We start from the raw sequence: 22,640 nt of genomic DNA, 5'->3' as shown, positions 1-22,640 counted from the left end.
TAAGTAGGGAATTGGCAAGTGAAGACACTGGTCCTACCGCTGCACTAATACAACACAAGCATGCTTTAGGAAATTCTGTGAAGGCAATATCCATTTGTAAAAAAGAAAAAGTATATTGCACTGTCACAATTTAGCAATCTGAAGTCCACATAGAGTAATTTATCGGGAGCCCGGACAACCCCTTTAACTTTTGAAAAATCAAAAGCTTAATGTTAAGTAAAAGAAAACTTTAAAAACTGTTTCAAATATATTTTAAAAACATAAAAAACCCACAACATAAAAATTTTAATCGCTTTTTCTCAACTACCAAACTTGACACGCCCATATTCTAGTTGAGGTCCCACTAAAGGGCTCGTTGATTTTGTGACACATCAGCGATCTCTCTAGTGAGATCGCTGTGTGTGACATCCAGCAGTGATGGGCCCCCCGCGGGGTATCGCTGATCATGCTGGATCGTCCTGGGCCATTTTTTCATCGCTGGTCTCCCGCTGTCCAGCGCGCATCGCTGCGTGTGGCAGCGGGAGCCAGCGATGAGCGACGCTGCCCGCTGGTTACCAATGTAAACATCGGGTTTCTAAGGGCTGCGGTCTGCGGTTGTGAGGCCAACTGGATGTACTGCCGAATTCTCTGATAAGCCTTTGGCGTCAAGTTATGGTAGAGAAAGGAACATTCAGTTTATGGGCAACCAGAGCTGGTGGACATTCCTGCATGCCAGTTGCACGCTCCCTCAAAACTTGCGACATCTGTAGCATTGTGCTATGTGATGAAACTGCTCATTTTAGGGTGGCCTTTTATTGTGGAAAGCCTAAGGCACCCCTGTGCAATAATCATGCTGTCTAATCAGCATCTGGATATGCCACACCTGTGAGGCGGATGGATGATCTCGGCAGACGAGTATAGCTCACTGACACAGATTTAGACAAATTTATAAATATTTGAGAGAAAAAGGCCGTTAGTGTATATAGAAAAATTCTTAGATCTCATGAAAAATGGGAGCAAAAACAAAAGTGCTGTGTTTTGTTCAGTGTAGTTAGTGTGTAGCTTCTCATGAGGCGTCTTAGCTAGTTAGATAATAAGGTAATTACACTATAATATCCATTCCAGCTGTTCCTCTCTTTATCTCTGCATGAACGCATAACATCGGGTAATCACAACTGAATGACTTATGAGTGACATTAGTGCACAGTCCCATGAGTATTCCTTTATAATATCAAAAGGAAATTAGCAAGAATTGTAAAGAAATACTATAACTGACCGATCATACTTCAATCACATTTTATAAAAAAAACATACAAATAGCCAAAACATGTTGTTTCTGAAAACTGTATTTTAATATAACAGCTTCTATAAAAAAGAATTTAAGTTAGAAAAACTTTAATATATATATATATTTTTTTTAAATACTTTAAAAGTGCTTTGGGTTCATTGCACTAACATTCAAAAACACTGTCCACGGCTAAAGGAATGTTTGCGGTGCTCCTGACTCCTTACACAGAGGTTACTCTCATGACAACCTCACCAGACGTACTGTCCTCTATGGAGTCTTCCGGAGACGTTCTCATTCTGTTGAACAAATGTAGAAATACATATCCACATTGCAGCCTGGGAGAGCTTAGACGTGTCGGGTGAACCAAGGTCCTGGGTCGGAATGCCGTTAGTGGTAGCCACAATGTCCTACTGGTTGAAGGCACAGCACGGCTGCTTTCTTCTATGTCGGTTGCTTTGTCGTAATTTAACACATCCCAGTGCAAGTTCACGGCTCTCCATCTCCTGAACACCTTATAAACAGCTGCTCCTTCGTGGACAATTAAACCTAGAAACGCACAACATTTCCATATTAATAATTTCTGGAGATACATTTACATACCTAATGAATGAACAATTACAGCTGCTGTGGGCTGAATAAGTAATACCAAGTTTATGGCTGACTTCTAAAAAATACATAAAAATCGGTTAGTAAGTAAAGCACAGATCACTAGAGAAAGGGCTAGTTTCATACATGAACAGAAAGAAACTGCTGGTTTGTAGATTTTATCAGATTTTTTTTATTAAAGCTGTCTGCTTACAAGTTAATAGAGGGGGATCCCTCAGTTCAGGGAACACAGAAGTGTGGAGAATATGATGTGTGAAGAAGTGGATCAGCTATAACATCTTGTACCTAGTTGATCTTCCGATTTACTATTGATCCCAATTAATTTGACATTTTATTGATATGACACATCTCCGCTTGTACTACATGTAAGATGGTGACATGGTAAAGTGGTAAATTACTTCATCATAACACTCTAGATTTCTGCAAATATGAATAAACTCAAAGTTATCACAAACTTTGCCCAGCACACTGGATAGGTGACCGTTGGTTGATCATGTGGTCGAACTACTAAAACCCAAGACAAATAGGGGTTTCACGCCCTGTGTGAATGGAGCATTGGTTGAACATGCACTTTATCACTCTGTATGGAGGCGCTATAGATGGGAATTGAGAAGTAGTGCACATGCTCGACCACAGCTCCACTCACAGAAGGGTCACAAAACTCCATCTTCTGACAATCTGTGGGGGTCCCAGCAGCTGGACATCTGCAGCAATACAAATGGGGCCCATAGACATGGGTGGATTATGAAATATTTGCTCCCAAGCTGCCAACCATGCAAAAGAAATAGTTGTCAGTACTCAGAGATGTCCCTGTCACTTGTCCTGAGGTGACATGTTGGATCAGTGGTTATCCAGCTCAGGGGCAACATCTGCATGGAGAGTTTGTGTATTCTCCACATGATTGTGTTACAAACACCCATAGTGGACTAGTCCAGTGTTTAAAAAAACAAACCAATTAACGGAGGACATAATAGATGACCATCCATTATGTACTTTGAGTCCAAGAAGGTTTCTTGATGTAATGATCCGTTTCCCATAGATTTCAATATTAAAAAAAATGAGTCGAGTTGCCATCTGTATTTTAGGCCAGGCAAAAAAAATTGTGCAGAATATATCTTTTGATCCAGCTATAAACAAAGATTGCAGCTAGATTGCAATCAAACGGAATACATTCACAGACATTTCTGCCCCCAGTCAAATGCATTCAAATTAATGGATTGTGTACCGGATTCTTCATGTCCATTTTTGTCATCCCAAAATGGATCCAAAAATAAAAATAACATCCAACTTCTTTAAAAAAAAAATAATAAATCAGCACTGAATGTTGTAAAGCAGAAGGAAATTCACTGGCCACTATTTTGTGTTTTCATTTTATTTCTTTATTTAGGTTCGATAATCTTTTTAACATTTTCATCTAAGAAAATGAATGCAAGGACCATTTGGAACAAGGACTAATGTGAATGATGATATATTACTGTATAGCACCACTGAATGTGATGGCACAGAGGTACCCAAAGACTTACTGTTTTCATACTACTTATATGGCATGACAGTATCTAAATTGCATACACAAAAAATCTACAGTATATATTTAAAATAACTCTCCTAAGCTGTCTATATGGGCATATAGGTCACAGACAGTTGCATGAAGTGATCTGATGTCTTATTCCTTAGAAACTCATGTTTTTTCTCATACAATCATGGCCCAAAGTGTTGGCCCCCTTGAAACTCTTGCAGAAAATGAAGTATTTCTCCCATAAAATTATTGGAATTAGACGTTTATTTCCTTTCTGTGTATTTGAACAACACAAGACTGAGAAAAAAAGGTAAACCGGACATCATTTCACACAAAACTCCAAAAATGTGCTGCATAAAATTGCTGGCACCTTTCCAAAATTTGTTTCAGGCATGTGATGCTCGTTCAAGCTCACTTGTGGCAAGTAACAGGTGTCTGCCATAAGAAAATCACACCTGATGTGATGGTCAACGTGTGGCTGGACACACCGCCTCCAGCAGGGCGAATTTCTCTGACACACGTGACCCTGGATACACTGCCTCCAGTAGGGCGAATTTAAATTACATAACGTGCAGCCAGATACACCGCCTCCAGCAGGCGAATTTCAGAATTACACGTGAAACTGGAAACATCGCCTCCAGCAGGGCGAATTTAAATAAAAAGGGGAAACACCAGGAAAACTGATACAATGGAGAGCCCTGCGATAGGGAACGGGGACGTGGAGACCTCCTGCACTCCCCTGAGCCAGTCTCTACACTCCTAACAGTCCCTATACAGGCTCCGCACCTGTCGCCGAGCTGGAACCTAAGAACCCTAGCTCGCCCTGCACCTAGCCCTTTCTAATGAAATGGACGGTGCAGAAACTAATCCCACCACTGCACTGAAACACACAAAAGGAAAGTTACAAAACAGGGGTAACACCACTTATGTTTGCTCTGTTGCTATTGCTCCCAGCAACAGAGTCCACCACCAGAATGCAGCTTTCCTCTTGAATAGCTGCTCCTTCACCAAGCTTTGTCAGAGCTGCAAGGAACACCTCTCTGTAATTCCTTCCTTCACCAGACTTTACACCAGAGCTCTCCAGAGCTGCAAGGAACTCCTCTCTGTAGTTCCTTCCTCCACCAGACTTTGTTGGAAATGAGCAATATCACCAACAGTGATTGCAACATCTGACACTCTTTTATAGCAGAGCCAGAGCAATCACACCTGCTTTATAATCACATGCACTAAACTAAATAAACCAGAGTGCAATGATCCTAACGGCCACCGGGGGGCAAAACTAGAACTGAAACCACCACAGTGCAATGACCCTAATGGCCACCGGGGGCAAAACTAGAACTGAAACCACCACAGTGCAATGACCCTAATGGCCACCGGGGGCAAAACTATCTTTAAGCACCACAGCTTAAGGAAAAAAAGAAAGATTACTAGTGCATTTTATCTGTCATGATTCAGCATGGATCATGACACCTGAGACCTGGAGCAGTTTGCAAAAGAAGAGGTGTCCAAAAATTCCAGTTGAGAGGTGTAAGAACTTGTTGATGGTTATAGGGAGTGATTAATTGCAGTTATTTATTCCAAATGGTGTGCAACCAAATATTAAGTAGAGCCTGCCAACAATTTTGTATGGACCATTTCGCGGTATCGTCTGAAATTATGTCCAATTGCCTTTTTTTTTTTTGTGTGTTGTTCCAATATACCCAAAGGAAATACAAATATGTACAACAAAACATGTGTATTTGCAATAATTTTCTTGGAGAAATACTTCATTTTCTGGAACAATTTTAAGGGTGCCAACACATTTGGCCATGACTATATCATGTAAATGTAAGATCTAGGGATTGGACATAGATCCCCAGGAGAATCTGCCTCCGGAGCTAATTTTGAATGAAAGGGGGCATCATCAGTGTAAGGCATGTAATAACTGGCAGTCTGCTCTCTTGATCTACATGTCCCACACTGGTAACTCCCCCTTTCATTTAAAATAAGCTCTGGAGGCAGATTCTCAGGGAGATCTATGATAGATCTCAACAGCTCAGTTACATACAAGAAAAACGTGGATTTCTCTGGAATAAAAGATTGCAGATATCAAGGTATAATTTTATTCAACTCTTTAGTATTTACATGCCCTTCTGAGAGATGCCATTTAATGAATACGTTTAAGAAAAAATACATTTAACAAGAAAAGAACATTACCATCAGCCTGGAGCGACTTACATGGAATATGTCAGCGTTTCCTCATTATTCCCTTTATCCACAGCTTTATATTAACTTCCCGTGCTAAATGACAAATAATACTTGAATGGCCTGCAGTAATCCATGCCCTTCTCATGATGCTTTTGGTCAGTGTGCCTTGTAATTACTAACAATAATCGTTTAATGATGCATTCGCTGCCTGGAAATGTCATTAAATGTCACATATTGTCTTTCCGGTCCCTGTTCTAATTAATTGTATGCATCTAAAATGACGTTCATGACTCAGATCTGTGCTGATTGTATCAGCTTTTCTACGTATTACATGCCAAGCTAACACTAAATGCCACAGATAAAAAACCAAATGGCACAAGGAATGTGGAGTATAAAATGTAAACAATTTTATTTATATTAGAATTCATATATCATACAATCACATATAGATGCCTCAAATTATCAAAAAAATCGCTGGAAACATGGACAAGGAAAAATCACTACATAATCAAATAGCTAGACCAATAGTTTGTGCTAAAAATGGCATATAATACCCAAGCAGTCATATGTAGGGCCGCTAAAAATCCATATTATAATAAATGCCCAAACTGACAATTAACATCCTAATCATAGTACCTGGATTTTGCTGAAGCGGATCAAGTTCTAACAGCCTAAAGGGTAAGCCATACTGATGCTACGAAATGTAAACTTAGCGATACCTTTGTATATATGTGTCCACGCTGTCACCACGATCTACCCCGACGCGCGTTTTGCCTCCTCTTCTTCCGGGGGAGGAATATGGATTTATAATATGGATTTTTAGTGGTCCTACATATGACTGCTTGGGTATTATATGCCATTTTTAGCACAAATTATTGGTCTAGCTATTTGATTATGTAGTGATTTTTCCTTGTCCATGTTTCCAGCGATTTTTCTGATAATTTGAGGCATCTATATGTGATTGTATGATATATGAATTCTAATATGAATAAAATTGTTTACATTTTATACTCCACATTCCTTGTGCCATTTGGCTTTTTATCTGTGGCATTTAGTGTTAGCTTGACTTTGCGGAATGTACCCATGGTTGGTGTTGGGTTTTAAGGACTAATATGTGTATGTATTACATGCCAAGTATGACATAACTGTACTCAAATCAAGCATCATAATTCAGATTTCTGAAGACTTGGAGCGCAGAAATGAAGCTGAAATACCATTGTCATTACTGTCACATTGTAATACCATTCTGGGTATTCATGTCCAATAGCTAAAGTATTGATGCTGTCATTTGTAGGAACATCAATTTGTACATTATAAAAGAAATGAAAATTAAACAACTATATAATAATAAAAATGTCCGGCCATCTGAAGCTCCAACGTGGACCTATGTGTTTCCAGACTCCTAGGTCCATATCTAGAAAAGCGGTAAGTGGAAATAAGTAAGAAACATACCTATACATACTAGGTCCATAAAGCCATACATGCCATAGCATATTTGAAAAAGGATGTCTCTTCTTTGCCATACCGCATACGGGCTGAAAGCTGACCACAGAAGCCACGTCACACTCGATACTAGGAATAGTGATCCAAGAATGACTGCGATCATTTGGACTTTTTCCACCAATGTCACTGTAATGCGCTGCCACTGAAACACAAGGAATAGTAAGCACTTACATAGCAAAGAACTGATTCTGTACCCAAGATATGAATCAGAAGCAGGACCTTGAACACCATGATCTACACATAAAAATGTTTATATGTCATTACACCACGACGTACAATGAGAAATAAGCATAAGGACTAAAACCAATCAAATCATTAACTGTAATCCAGTACACCGCTTATGGAGAAATGAAGATAAAGCAGAACCTTTTTTTATCATTTGTGTTTTTTTTTGTTTATTAAATTGTTGCAAAATCAATTTATTAGTGTTTTTACGTAGATATATTGTTTAAAGGGCTTGTTCAGTACTTTGATATTAATGACCTATTCATTTGGTAGACCATGGATAACAAATGAATAGGCCATTAATGTCAAAGCCCATTTACTAAAATCTACAACACAAGTATGATTTTTATAGGGGGTCAAGTCCCCTATATGAAGGTCTAAATAGCTCAATTTCCATTTTCAGAGGGACAGACGCTAGAATACCCAAGGGAATGAATTATGGAAATGGTCTACAATGTATGTATTAGATTTATTTGTAAATGTCCAACTGTCAAATAATGTTTTATGCATATTGCTTGTTAATTAGTGACGTGTAGAGATGGGCGGATACAGTTCGGGTACAGCGTGAGAGTTTTTCTCACGGTGCTAGCGGGGACCTCACCAATGTCACCGCAGTTCAGCCCGGCTGGGAACAGAGCCTCAGTGACGGACGTAACCTCAATGACATCACCACAGGTCACTGAGGCTGCATCTTGGCACCGTCCAGGTTGAAAACTGTTTATCCCCCAGACATAGATTATGGCGTGGAACAGAACGACAGACAAGTATGCTATATTGTTGTTTTATTTTAGTTTAGTTTTATTACAGGAGATCGAGGGCTTCGGTGGAATTAGGAAAGGTTGTAAGTATGGTTTAATCAAGATTATTAAAGGAGTCTGTGTCATTCATTCAATTAAAGGACTTTTCTGGGTGTGTTTTCTTACAATGCGACTATAGTATTAGTAATGGAGAGGTGTCTTATAGACACCTCTCTATTACTAACCTCGGGGCTTGATGTCACCTGACAATACAAAGGTGACATCAAACCCCACAACTATCACCCCACTTGCCACTGCTACAGGGCAAGTGGGAAGAGCAGGCAAAGCAACAGAATTGGCGCAACTAATAGATATGCCTTTTCTGGGCAGCTGCGCGCTGCTATTTTTAGGCTGTTGGGACAATATCCATGGCCCCTTACCAGCCTCAGATTACCAGCCCCCAGCTGTCTGCTTTAGCAAAGCTGTTTGTCAAAAATGGGGGGACCCCATACCATTTTTTAACCCCTTTCCTTCATTGGACGTAATATTCCGTCCATGTGCCCTGGGCCCTAATTACCATGGATGGAATATTACGTCATAGCGATAAGCGGCGCCCACTTAGTGAGCGCCGCTTATCGCGGCCGGGTGTCAGCTAATTATCATAGCTAATACCCGGCACAATGTGTCAGGGGCAGTCACGGACCGCCCCCGACACGTTAACCCCTTGTACACTGCGATCAAACACGATCGCGGTGTACCGGGGGTTAAAGTGAAGCATCGGTAGGGAGGGGGCTCCCTCCGTGCTTCCCTGAGCCCCCCACGGCAGCGCAATGTGCAGCGCTGCTGCGGGGGGCTCCTTTCCTGCAGGTCCCCGGATCCAATATGGCGGCGGGAACCTCCGGGGGCCTGCAGGAAGCTGGCTTCCTCACTGCCCGCAGAGCGCAGGCATTAGGAAGCCTGCAGCAGTGCCTGTGACAGATCACTGATCTGTCACAGCGATCTGTGATGTGACAGATCAGCGATCTGTCACATGACAGTTATGTCCCCCCTGGGACATTGTAATAAAGTAAAAAAAATTTAAAATAAGTGTAAAAATAATTTTAAAAAAAATCGCTAAATAAATAAAAAAAAACAAAATTCCCCCAATAAATTCATTTTTTGGAAATAAAAAAACAAAAAAGCACACATATTTGGTATCGCCGCGTCCGTAACGACCCGCCCTATAAAACTGTCCCATTAGTTAACCCCTTAAGCGAACCCCTTAAAAAATAAAAATAAAAAACGAAGCAAAAAATAATGATTTATTATCATACCGCCGAACAAAAAGTGTAATAACGCGCTATCAAAAAGACGCATATAAATATCCATGGTACCACTGAAAACGACATCTTGTCCCGCAAAAAACGAGCCATCATACAGCATCATCAGCGAAAAAATAAAAAAGCTATAGCTTGCAGCATAAAGCGATGCAAAATTAATTATTTTTTATATAAAAATTGTTTTCATTGCATAAAAGCGCCAAAACATAAAAAAAGACATAAATGAGGTATCGCTGTAACCGTACTGACCCGAAGAAGAAAACCGCTTTATCAATTTTATCGCACGCGGAACAGCGTAAACGCACCACCCAAAAGAAATTCATGAAACGCTGGTTTTTGTAAATTCTGCGTCCCAAAAAACGAAATAAAAAGCGATCAAAAAATGTCACATGCCGGCGAACATGGTACCAATAAAAACGTCAACTCGTCCCGCAAAAAATAAGACCTTACATGACTCAGTGGGTCAAAATATGTAAAAATTATAGCTCTCAATATGTGGTGATGCAAAAACTATTTTTACAATAAAAAGCATCTTTTATCGTGTGACAGCTACCAAATATAAATACCGCCATAAATAGTAAATCAAACCCCCCGTTATCACCCCCTTAGTTAGGGAAAAATAATAAAATTAAAAAAATGTATTTATTTCCATTTTCCCATTAGGGTTAGGGCTAGGGCCAGGGCTAGGGTTAGGGCTAGGGGTGTGTTGGGGTTAGGGTTGGAGTTAGAATTGGGGGTTTCCACTATTTGCGCACATCAGGTGCTCTCCAAACGCAACATGGCGTCTGATCTCAATTCCAGCCAATTCTGCGTTGAAAAAGTCAAATGGTGCTCCTTCCTTTCCAAGCTCTGCCATGCACCCAAACAGTGTTTTACCCCCTCATATGGGGTATCAGCCTACTCAGGACAATTTCCAAAACAACTTTTGGGGTCCTATTTCTCCTGTTGCCCTTAGGAAAATAAAAAATTGGGGGCAAAAATATGATTTTTGTGGAAAAAAAAATATGATTTTTTTATTTTCACGCCTGGGCGTTATAAACTTCTGTGAAGCACTTGGGGGTTCAAAGTTCTCACCACACATCTAGATAAGTTCCTTGGGGGGGGGGGGTCTAGTTTCCAAAATGGTGTCATTTGTGGGGGGTTTCCAGTTTTGGTACATCAGGGGCTTTCCAAACGCGACATGGTGTCCGATCTCAATTCCAGCCAAAAAAGTCAAATGGCGCTGCTTCCCTTCCGAGCTCTGCCATGCGCCCAAATAGTCATTTACACCCACACTTGGGGTATCAGCATACTCAGGACAAATTGCACAATAACTTTTAGGGTCCTGTTACCCTTGGGAAAATAAAAATTGGGGGTGAAAAGATCATTTTGTGGAAAAAATATGATTTTTTAATTGTACCGCTGTACGTTATAAACTTCTGTGAAGCCCTTGTGGTTTCAAAGTTCTCACCACATATCTAGATAAGTTCCTTGGGGGGTCTAGTTTCCAAAATGGGGTCACTTGTGGGGGGTTTCCACTGTTTAGGTACATCAGGGGCTCTCCAAACGTGACATGGCGTCCGATCTGAATTCCAGCCAATTTTGCATTGTAAAAGTCAAACGGCGCTCCTTCCCTTCTGAGCTCTGCCATGCGCCGAAACAGTGGTTCCCCCCCACATATTAGGTATCAGCGTACTCAGGACAAATTGCACAATAATTTTTGCAGTCCAATTTCTCCTGTTACCCTTGGTAAAATAAAAAAAATTGAACCTGAAGTATTTTTTTTGTGAAAAAAAGTTAAATGTTCATTTTTTTTTTAATTTTCAAAAAATTCCTGTGAAGCACCAGAAGGGTTAATAAACTCCTTGAATGTGGGTTTTGAGCACCTTAAGGGGTGCAGTTTTTAGAATGGTGTAACTTTTGGGTATTTTCTATCATAAAGACCCTACAAAGTGACTTCAAATGTGATGTGGTCCGTAAAAATAAAATGGTGTTGCAAAAATGAGAAATCGCTGGTCAATTTTTAACCCTTATAACTTCCTAACAAAAAAAAACTTTGGTTCCAAAATTGTGCTGATGTAAAGTAAACATGTGGGAAATGTTATTTATTAAGTTTTTGTGTGTCATATCTCTGTGATTTAAGGGCATAAAAATTCAAAGTTGGAAAATTGCGAAATTTTCAAAATTTTCGCCAGATTTCCATTTTTTTCACAAATAAACGCAAGTTATATGAATGAAATTTTACCACTAACATGAAGTACAATATGTCACGAGAAAACAATGTCAGAATCACCGGGATCCATGGAAGCGTTCCAGAGTTATGGCCTCATAAAAGGACAGTGGTCAGAATTGTAAAAATTGGCCCGGGCGTTAACGTGCAAACCACCCTTGGTAGTGAAGGGGTTAAAATTATTTATTTCAATAATTAAAAAACAGCATGGGGACCCCTCTATTCTTGATAACTAGCCTTGCTGAAGCTGACAGCTGAGGGTTGCAGCCCCCAGCTGTGAGTTTTGTCTGGCTGGTTAGCAAAAAATACAGGGGAACACACATTGTTTTTTTCTAATTATTTATTTACAGTGCAGGAGCGGCTGATGAATACCCATGCCTGCTCTCACTGCATGTGTCGGATGATGGGATCAGTAATCCCATCAGCTGACACCAGTGACCGGAGGTAAAGTTTATACCTCTGATCACAGCTGAGCGCTCACACTGTCTTTTGACAGTGTGGGAACCGCGGCTCTCTGATCGGCGGGGATTATTTCACCGCCGATCAGAAGCGGTGTTTGCCGCGCTGCCATGCACATGACAGCGCGACAAACACCCAGTGTTCGGGCAGCCGAACCCGAACAGTAACACGGACTTCCTAGAGAAGTCCATGTTCGGTGTCTGTGCCTGAACAGTAGGTGCTCGGTACGGACGCCGAACTTTACTGTTTGGGTTGGCCCATCTCTAGTGACATGTCCACATGTAATGGGTGGTTCACGATTTTAAATGTTTTTACCCTACATTCCCCTAATGACTATGATTAAGAATACCGTGTTAGTTGGAAATGAGTCAATTATCATGAATGGGACGATAGTTCAGTGGCTAGCTCTGCAGCCTTGCAGCACTGGGGTCCTGTGTTCAAATCCCTTCAAGGACAACATCGGCAAGGAGTTCATAATGTACAGCTGCTTTCCATGGAGCTTGACAACCAGTACTAGCCCAGACCCTGGCAGAGTGTTTGCAGCCCATTGATTTGTATACTGCAGTTTGCTCCTCAGGACCCTGTCTTCCTCTCACAATCTGTCACTCACACCTCTCAGCACCCAGGATCATGACTTCGACTTTCATGAGCTATGTGCTCTCTATACAGTATATGCACATACAGTGATCATACTGTAGACTCTAGATCAAACTACTGATAGCTTAATGTGAAACAGCAGAACTTGTACTGAGCTTTATAGTCATATCAATACTGCAGTTCCACTATTCACCACAACTGTGACTCAAGAATGAGTGCCTGCCCTGCCATAAACCAGGGAGTAAGGTGATTGTAGAGTTGTGAACTACCGAAGACACAACTTGAGAAAAATCATTTTATGAGAAGTGTGGTGAGTTACAACTTATATATATTCATCTTACAATATACAATTGTATTTAAATATATAGCTAAAATGACGTACTCCTACACAGGCAAAGGTAGCAACTGTGGTGGCCATCTGTAGAATCGCAACTACCTGACAACTCATCAGTCCTTTATCGCGGGGGCCAATGGGTACCTATGCACGTGTGCACAGATGATGGCAATATTGAGGTTCTGCTGTAAGTGACTAATAGAGGCACTGAGATGGATAAACAGGGGCGACTGGAGCACATTCCAGCTGTTTTAGGCAGATGTTGGCTCTGTAACATAGCCGGCATCTCCCTGGCATGGTGCGGGCTCTGCTCCTGATCCTGCTCTATATATGAAGTGCTGACCTGTGATGTACTATTCTTAGTGTTTTAATTGGCCCACCTTTTTAAGAGCTTTGCTTGCTGTCCATGAATACAAACATTCTTGTTTACATTCTGAGAGTGAAGTACCATCCTGACCATGAGGTCCTTGTGTGCAGAAGATAATTTGTTAAAATCTATGATCATACATAAGAGAATATTTTACTATTTACTGACATCAAGCCTGTAAAGATCCACTTGGACAACTAAATGTCGGAGCATGATAGAAAGCTTTTGCGTATCTGTGGCCTTCCATATTATTATAACACATAAAAGGAACCTGTCATCAGGTTTTTGACACCACATAATAAAGTTACGAATTAAAATAATACTAACTCCCAGGTTAATATTATTCTATGGCAATAAAATACCAAATATGAATGTTATAACCAGTATTAACTATAAAGTATATAACACTACAATATTTTATAGCATAAAGACCATTTTTTACCAGTCAATGAAATGTTAAATTTAGCAACCTTCAAATGATTGCTCTTATCTATAAGCCATCATCTTGGTGACTACTCCCTGAACACTACACAATTTTATCAACAAGCAATAACTCAACACCAAATAATACACAAAATATAAAACCCTAATAAAGTCTTTAAAAAATACATAATGGATAACAAAGAGCATGAACAAATTGTTCAATTACAAATAGTCCATCCGTGTATAAATTAGTAATGTAGGAAGCACGGGGGAGGTATGGCCAGATGGACAAGGGCAAGGAGTACAACCCCGGGCTCCGAGCCTGACGTCTGTGAATCCTACTAATCAGCGTACAGTGTACACAGCAGATGTTCTTAATGAAAGAAGAAATTTGCCTAATACCAGACATTATATAGTTACTAGAGATTGTAGAAATGGGTTATTATAAGGGATGTATGAATTATTTTCCAGTTTCGTAAATCCACTGTCCTCTGGCTCATTCACCCTCCCCGGGTCCAGTCATGAATCTCCGCCATAGCACTGATGTCTACTAATGTCTGTAGTGTCGACAGTGCTACAACCAATCAGTGAGCTCCAAGCAGGTGTGTCATTTAGGCTACTTTCACACTAGCGTCGTGCGACGCATGTCGCTCTGCGTTGGGGCGACGTAGCGTCGCACGTTGTGAAAGTTTTGCCCAACGGGGGCAGCGGATGCAGTTTTTCAATGCATCCGCTGCCCCATTTTAATGTCCGGGGAGGAGGGGGCGGAGTTTCGGCCGCGCATGCGCGGTCGAAAATGGTGTACATGACGCACCAAAAAATGTAACGTTTTTGTGTGCGTCGCGGCCGCCAAAACACAACGCATCCGTCGCACGACGGATGCGACGTGTGGCAATGCGTCGCAACGCGTCGCTAATGTAAGTCTATGGAGAAAAAACGCATCCTGCAGGCAACTTTGCAGGATGCGTTTTTTCGCCAAAACGACGCATTGCGACGTACGTCGGCCGACGCTAGTGTGAAAGTAGCCTAACCTGACAGAGACACTGTGCTCACCTAATGGCTGCAGTGGTGTTGATGTGATGTCAGCGGTACAGGCATTACAGGAACTCTGTCAGCACACAATGACTGTTCATCGTAAGTACAGGCTTCGGTATCATGAAGCGGACAAATTATTTAAGGGGTTTACCCATGAACAAAACTGATTTTAATCAATACATCTTGGAATAATAATAATTTCCACAATTGGATGTGATTAAATAAAATGTTCCTATGCTGAGATAATCTTATAAATGTCCCTGCTGTGTACTGTGTAATGGCTGTGTCTGACTGTACAGGAACATGGTCTAATCAGCTACTGGGCCACCGTGCTGCCCACTGAGCCACTGTGCTGCCATTGATCTCATCCCTTTTCTGGATCTATGAAACCAGAGCTGTCAAAGAAAAGGGGGATGGAGATAGTGGTAAAACAAGCAGGTGGGATGATGCACATAAATGATTGGACCCGCCATGATGCACTGAGCAACTGTACTTGGTTGAAACAGTCATGCTGTGTTGACAGAGTCCCGTTGACAGACACCGGACACAGAGGTGGATGCAGAGGTGGACCTGTGAAGGATGAGTAAAAAAAGGCTGCAGACAGTGAACAGGGGAGGGTTTACAAAACGGAAAACCCCTCTAAAACGCAGCGAAAACGTTTAAAAATCGTGTACAAAACGCCCCCCATGCATTCCTATGGCATTCCGCACATGCTGTGCTAATGCTGCGCTTTTTTCCGAGGCGGAAACACATCGCGGAAAAAATAGCAGCATGCTCATTCTTTTGTGCGGAATCGCAAAGAATTGCTGCCATTCCGCACCGATAGGAATGCATGAGAATCGCTTACTTCCCGCATGTGGCTATGCCCACCATGCGGGAAGTTAAGCGTCTCATGTGCGGTTGGTACCCACGGTGTGGAGGAGAGGAGACTGTCCTCCAGGCCCTGGGTACCATACCCCTGTAAAAAAAAAAATAAAAAATAAAAAATCAGGGTATATTTACCTTCCGACGTCCCTCGCTGCATTCCCGGCCTAAGCGTTCCCAGTAATGCCTTGCGGCAAGGTCCTGTGATGACGCGGTCTCGCGAGATCGCTATAGCAACGCGAGACCAACGTCATCACAGGTCTCGCAAGGCATCGCTGGGAACGGGAGCGTCGCTGAGACAGCGCGGGACGTCGGAAGGTAAATATACCCCGATTTTTTATTTTTTTATCATTTTTAACATTTTATCTTTTACTATTGATGCCGCATAGGCGGCCTCAATAGTAATAAGCTGCTCACACTTGTCAAACACTATGTTTGACGAGTGTGACCAACCTGTCAATCACTTTCCAAGCGATGCTTCAAATCGCTTGGAAAGTGCTTGAGAAAATCGCGGCAAAATCGCGAACAGAATCGCGGTAAAATCGCCGTGAAATTGCGCGGAAAAAAACGCGCGATTTCTGGGAAGGAGTCCGGTTTTTAGTGTGCGTTTTAAATAGCTACGTGGGCCCATAGCCTAAAAAGGATACTCTACTACACAACAGTATGTAAGGCCACTAAGTATAAAGGAGGAAATGATAAGCTCAGAAATATGCTGCCAAAACTGACAGAAAACGCCAGAGAGTCCGGCTTCCCACAGCCACACTGAGGAAATGACAGACCTTCCTACATACACTCATAGAAGCAGAGCATTCAGTGTAGATGGGAGATATCAGAAGTCAAAGCCCTAGTGCAAATAAAGCAGGTTTATTCTGGGATACGTCACACTAGGTGGTACTCAGCTGTCTCATCTCCAGCGCCGTGCCTTATGTCCTCCTTGCCATGCAGCAAGCTCCCTGTGCTCTCCAGCGCATCGGGCTATCAGGGTAACTTGGCACACACCACTGATTTCACATGCTAAATCCATATAGGCAGGCTCACGCGTTCCTACACAGCCTGAGTTTTCAGTTAGCTTGGCGTCCACTACCACAACGCTGGATTCTGCTTTTCTTTTCAAGTGTGCCTCTTGAAAATACCCAGCTCTAGTATAACTGCTACTGAGGTGCCTCCTAACAAACCCAGCACTGCTACAACCACTAGATTTTTCTACATTTTCACCAGTATGCCACCTGACAAGCCAGCTATGCTACATCAATACTACAAGTGTGTCTCCCAACATTCCCTGCTCTGCCTGCCTCACTCATGCTACAACCACTGGATTCTGCTACATCACCCCATCTCTGTCTCATAACTTGACTTGTTGATGGTAGGGGTAGAAGATGGGGTTGTCATGTGCTTAGGGAGTGTTATAACCTTTCCAGGTTAATTTAGTATGTGGATGAGAGAGCCCCCCAACAGCATACCAGCAGCACATGTCAACATAGAGATGATGAGGAAATTGTCATGTTTGTTGCTGCAGTGGTAACTGCCTACAGATTGCAGATTCCCAACATATACATTTAATAGAGACTGATGAGGGATGCTAATCAGTGGCTTTTGTCACCCACAGGGTAGGGAACCTGTAACATCCAGAAATGCTATTTTCCTGCAGATGTAATGGTAATCTTCAGGGAAATAGCATTGAAACCTTGCCTGGTTGTCTTATGGAGCAGCAGCTTCAGGGACAAAATGAAGTTATATCCTCCATGCAGCCTCTCACTAGCAGTCATCAGTGCGGTGCAGAGAGCTGTTACAGTCACTGATCACTACACTGTGAGCGCTGTAATCACTCCCCTGCACAATGATTGACAGCCTGCTCTGAAGTGTGCAATGCAGAGCAAGCTGTCAAAGTGCTGGGAGAGGGAAGGGTGAGTTACAGCTGCAGTCACTGTGTATTGAGCGCTGACGGTAACAGCTCCCTGCATCACCACCAATGACTGGAAGAGAGTGGCTGCAGAGAGAAAAAACCCTCATTTTTGCCCTGTAACCATTGCTCCAGTAAGGCAGCTACACAGGAATTAAATGCTATTTAACTGCAGATTACACTTATATCTGCAGGTAAGCACTTCTGGGTGTGACAGCTTCCCTTTAAGGTATCCATTATCCCTATGCATTTTTAACTGGATACCATTGTTTGGAATAGTGCAGTCTACTACTACGCTATTCCATAACTTCTCATTTACAGGCCAGATGGAGACCCTTTTTCCCTCTAAACAGAAGACTATGTCCACATTTAGCATGTAAGTCAGAAGAGTTCTTATAAGAAAGGGCCATTCTAAGCAGGCCATAAATATGCAACATTTCCATTGTTTGGTAGATAATGTTTGGTAGATAACGTACCGGAGCACATATACGCATTGTGGAGATTTCCTACCTGACACGGTTTCTTCATTTTAATTGCTATGACATGATATCTATAGCAGCACAGCTCACAGGTCCACGATCCGCGTTCGCTAATCCATTTTAGTAAGCAGAGCTGATGGGTATATCTCACAGATCCATCACAGCGACAAGGATTGAGTAACTCACCCTGGAATGACAATCAGCAAGGAATCAATATGGCTGGCAGGTTAATATGTGAGCATGTATGAAAGAAGGAACAATGTTTCACAGAGGAAAAAAAATGTCTGCGATTGAAATACGATATTCTCCATACACATGAAAGGGGCTTTCTTGCTAATAGCGTTTACGGCACGTCAATAAGTCATGGATGAATGATTGTAGATCGGTTTTCCAAGATTGGTGAGGAGCAGGTGAAAGGGTTAAAGAGGTAGTCGGGTAGCAAACATTTCGATGTGCCAAACATGCCATAACAACTTTCTTATATACAGTATTTGGATTACTAATTTAGCCCAGAATTGGGACTGTCCTCAGCAGTCTCCATCTGACGGGTGACGTCACGTCTACATCTCACATGGCTCAATGCCTCCTGACACTGGCCAGTAGGCAGAATGACAGCAGTGATGTTCCTACCCTCGACAGTTCGCTGGTATCATAGCAGTGTCCATGTGGGGACCCACCACACAGTTCCCAGGTTCACCCGTGTGGATGAAATTGGAGATAGGGGAAGACAAAGCCTGAGAGAGGCTCCACATTCTGCCTCATGTCTTTACCTTCTCCTCACAAGCACCACGAATGTCCCATTGCTATGGGAAGTTGTAAATAGGGGGAACAACCTGAAATGAGGATTCCTCTCCTTGTTGAACGTATAGGGGTATTCTTTTAGGAATAAGTTATCACCATCAAGAATATGGAGCATATTATTTTTTACTCCAGGCGCACTGTGCGAACGGTGTGCCGTTGTTTTCCCGACAGCAGTGGTGCCAGCCAAGCTGCAGGGGAATCATAAATATGGAAGTTGGCCGAAACAATCCATTTATTTACACCAGAAAACTGTGAGGAAAACGTTAACACTCTAACATATCCCCTAAGAAATTAATTTTACCACTGGCTCTTTCAACAGGCTTTTGCTTCTTAAAAAAGTTGCAAAAAAAGTTTTTTTTTTTTCTATTTTACACTGCACTTGCCATCGTTACAAAGTGGTTGTATTCTTGGTGCAGTTAGCTATGCAAATAGGGTTTAAGCCACATTTATACATTGAGAATTTATAAAAACTCACTAACTCATTCCAGTTGGGAGGTGGAGAAGAAAGCGGAAAATCAGCTCCAGACAGAAAGGCTATATCTAAAGATGCGCCAAATGTATCTTATATCGGACACTTGGATAAAATGACACAAATAGCAGCAACACAGCCACAAGTAAAATAGACTTTAAAAATTCCCAATGTGAGAAATCTGCCCCATAGAGTCTGTAATATGGGATTGGGAGTCAGGACTATAAACTTAATGCAAATGGCAAAATCAACTGTATTAACAACTTAAAAAGATTGTCAATTACAGTACTTTTTTATTTTTTTACTATGAGCCTAAACACTAACAGCTACAGTGCTTTGCGAAAGTATTCAGTCCCCTGGAACTTTTCAACCTTTTCCCACATATCATGCTTCAAACATAAAGATACCAAATGTAAATTTTTGGTGAAGAATCAACAACAAGTGGGACACAATTGTGAAGTTGAACGAAATTTATTGGTTATTTTACATTTTTGTGGAAATTCAAAAACTGAAAAGTGGGGCATGCAATATTATTCGGCCCCTTTAACTTAATACTTTGTTGCACCACCTTTTGCGTCGATTACAGCTGCAAGTCACTTGGGGAATGTTTCTATCTGTTTTGTACATTGAGAGACTGAAATTCTTGCCCATTCTTCCTTGGCAAACAACTCGAGCTCAGTGAGGTTTGATGGAGATCGTTTGTGAACAGCAGTTTTCAGCTCTTTCCACAGATTCTCGATTGGATTCAGGTCTGGACTTTGACTTGGCCGCTCTAACACCTGGATATGTTTATTTGTGAACCATTCCATTGTAGATTTTGCTTTGTTTGGGATCATTGTCTTATTGGAAGACAAATCTCCGTCCCAGTCACAGGTCTTTTGCAGACTCCAACAGGTTTTCTTCAAGAATGGTCCTGTATTTGGCTCCTTCCATCTTCCTATCAATTTTAACCATCTTCCCTATCCCTGCTGAAGAAAAGCAGGCCCAAACCATGATGCTGCCACCACCGTGTTTGACAGTGGGGATGGTGTGTTCAGGGTGATGAGCTGTGTTGCCTTTACGCCAAACATATCTTTTGGCATTGTTGCCAAAAAGTTCGATTTTGGTTTCATCTGACCAGAGCACCTTCTTCCTCATGTTTGGTGTGTCTCCCAGAAGGCTTGTTGCAATAGGGACAACTACCTGCTTGTTCTACAACGAGTCGGCTCAGATCAGTCAGCTCCTGCAGGTGATTCAGCTGCTCCGCTTCAACAGAACAGCTCTTCTTCCATGGGGCGTCAAATGAAAAAAAAACAGACAATGTGATTTTCTGGATTTTTTTTTCTCAGTTTGTCTCCCATAGTTGAGGTCTACCTATGATGTCAATTACAGACGCCTCTCATCTTTTTAAGTGGTGGAACTTGCACTATTGCTGACTGACTAAATACTTTTTTGCCCCACTGTATATCACCATAGCATACAAACTGCTTCCACTGGCCTCATGTCAGCTCTTAACAGAAAGGAAATTGCTAGCTAAATGTTGTCACTTTCATGAATGCACGGGTTAATTCTTACTTGACCCTATGTCACATTTCTGGCAATAGAAAAGTCACAAATAATGTTGTAAATTATAGTAAAATCTAACTGCCTGCCTCAAGAGATGCATTTATTCCTGAAGTATGTGCACCTCTTAATAAAATAGCCATCTTCCTCCAGCGGGTTTTTATTAACAGCATGAAAAACCACCGATCTTGATAAACTCCCCGCACAGTTTTATTATATGAATAAATGCTGATTTTCATATTACCGTATATAAAAATAGTGGCCAACTTTTATAAAAAATTTAAAAAAAAAAAGTGATGTAATTGTTCCAAATTTTTAGTGTATTCACTCAATTCCATGTTTATCCAATGTTGCACCTTGATGATAAGTTTGCCAGAAATTAAGCCAGTGCCACTCTGTAAGCACGGTGGCACCCTTCCCAAGAGCCTGAGACCCATGTGTCAAATGTAGCAAGTACATACTGTCACGGTCATGTGTGTCTGGACGCAGCGAGTACCGCAAGGCGAACCCATATGACACACGTGACCCTGGATACACCGCCTCCAGTTGGGCGAATTTAAATAATAGGACGTGCAGCTGGATACACCGCCTCCAACTGGCGAATTTAGATATTACACATATATATAAAGTAGTCTGGAAACCCCGCCTCCAGTAAGGCAAATTTAAATAATAAAGGGGAACCTGGGTAACATTAACAATGATGGGCCCTGCAATAGGGAATAGGGAAGTGAAGACCTCCTGTACTCCCCTGAGCCAGTGTCCCTGCACTCCTAACGTTCCCTATGCCATTTCCGCACCGGGCGATGCACAGGAACCTAAAAACCCTAGCTCGCCCTGAACCTAAACCCTCACTAGGGAATTTGGTCGGTGCGGAAACTAATCCCACCACTGCACTAAACACACATGAGGGAAAATGACAATACAGGGGAAACACCACTTAGCTTTGCTCTGTTGCGTATGCTCCTAGCAACAGAGCCCACCACCTGTGTGCATCTTCTCCTCCACCCGGATCCATCACCATAACTGGATCCTTCACCATAGTGCAGCCTTGGAGCAGAGTCCACCACCAGTTGCAGCTGTCCAGTAACAGAGTCCCAAAGATGAGTTCAGCTCCTGCCCAAAAAGTCAAGCATGCTTGAGTCCATCACTCAGCAACCAAATCCCGCATGCTGAGTGCAACTCTCTCCATAGTCGTCACTCCACCAAGCCATGCAAGCACTTCCTGCCGACACCATAAACTGTGACTCCACCACGCCATGCCAGCCCTTCTTGCAGACCACCTAGCTGCCACTCGTCCCCTCTGGCTGGGCTGCGCAGGACTCATGTTCAGCTCCTTCATCACCCAGGCTTCCTTGAGAATGACTAGCTCACAATATCACCAACAATCATGAAACCCACCTGAACTCTTTTATAGAGACTCACACCTGATTTATAATTACGTGCACTAAACCAAAGAAACTAAAGTGCACTACCACTCACCAGCACCGGGGCAACTTAGAATGAACGACACCACGTGTAATAATTCTAATGGTCACCGGGGGCAATCACATCACTTTGGCACCTAGCCAAAGGAAAAAAAGTTCACTTATCCATTTAATCTGTTAGATCCACGCTGGATCATGACAGTACCCCCTCCTTAATGAGGGGCCTCTGGACCCTCAAGACCACTCCTCATTAGGGAAACACCTACAGCGGGGATGCCCAGATCCTGAGTTCACCCCACCACTACCTGACACTTCAGGTTAATGACAAATGCACCGCTGGTATTGGCAATACATGTTCTGGAGGCACCACTCATCTC

The 22,640-nt window shown here is 42.1% G+C and overlaps 1 protein-coding gene across 1 annotated transcript in view; it reads right to left on the bottom strand.

Moving 5' to 3' along the window:
* Positions 1–1,307: 1,307 nt before the first annotated feature.
* MARCHF11 (membrane associated ring-CH-type finger 11) overlaps positions 1,308–22,640 on the bottom strand; it is a 79,262-nt gene continuing 57,929 nt past the window's right edge. The window contains exons 2-4 of the mRNA XM_073569440.1: positions 18,059–18,214; positions 7,029–7,221; positions 1,308–1,813 (exon numbers count right to left, since the gene is read on the bottom strand). Of these exons, the coding sequence (XP_073425541.1) occupies positions 1,488–1,813; positions 7,029–7,221; positions 18,059–18,214 (675 nt within the window). The 3' untranslated portion in view covers positions 1,308–1,487. The remainder of the gene's footprint in view (positions 1,814–7,028; positions 7,222–18,058; positions 18,215–22,640) is intronic.

Source organism: Dendrobates tinctorius, unplaced genomic scaffold, assembly GCF_039654945.1.
Source record: "Dendrobates tinctorius isolate UK_male_01 unplaced genomic scaffold, ASM3965494v1 ptg000025l, whole genome shotgun sequence".
In the NCBI taxonomy this organism is placed as follows: Eukaryota; Metazoa; Chordata; class Amphibia; order Anura; family Dendrobatidae; genus Dendrobates; species Dendrobates tinctorius.
Note: the sequence above shows the minus strand (reverse complement) of the source record. Positions and strands in the feature narration are given on the sequence as shown.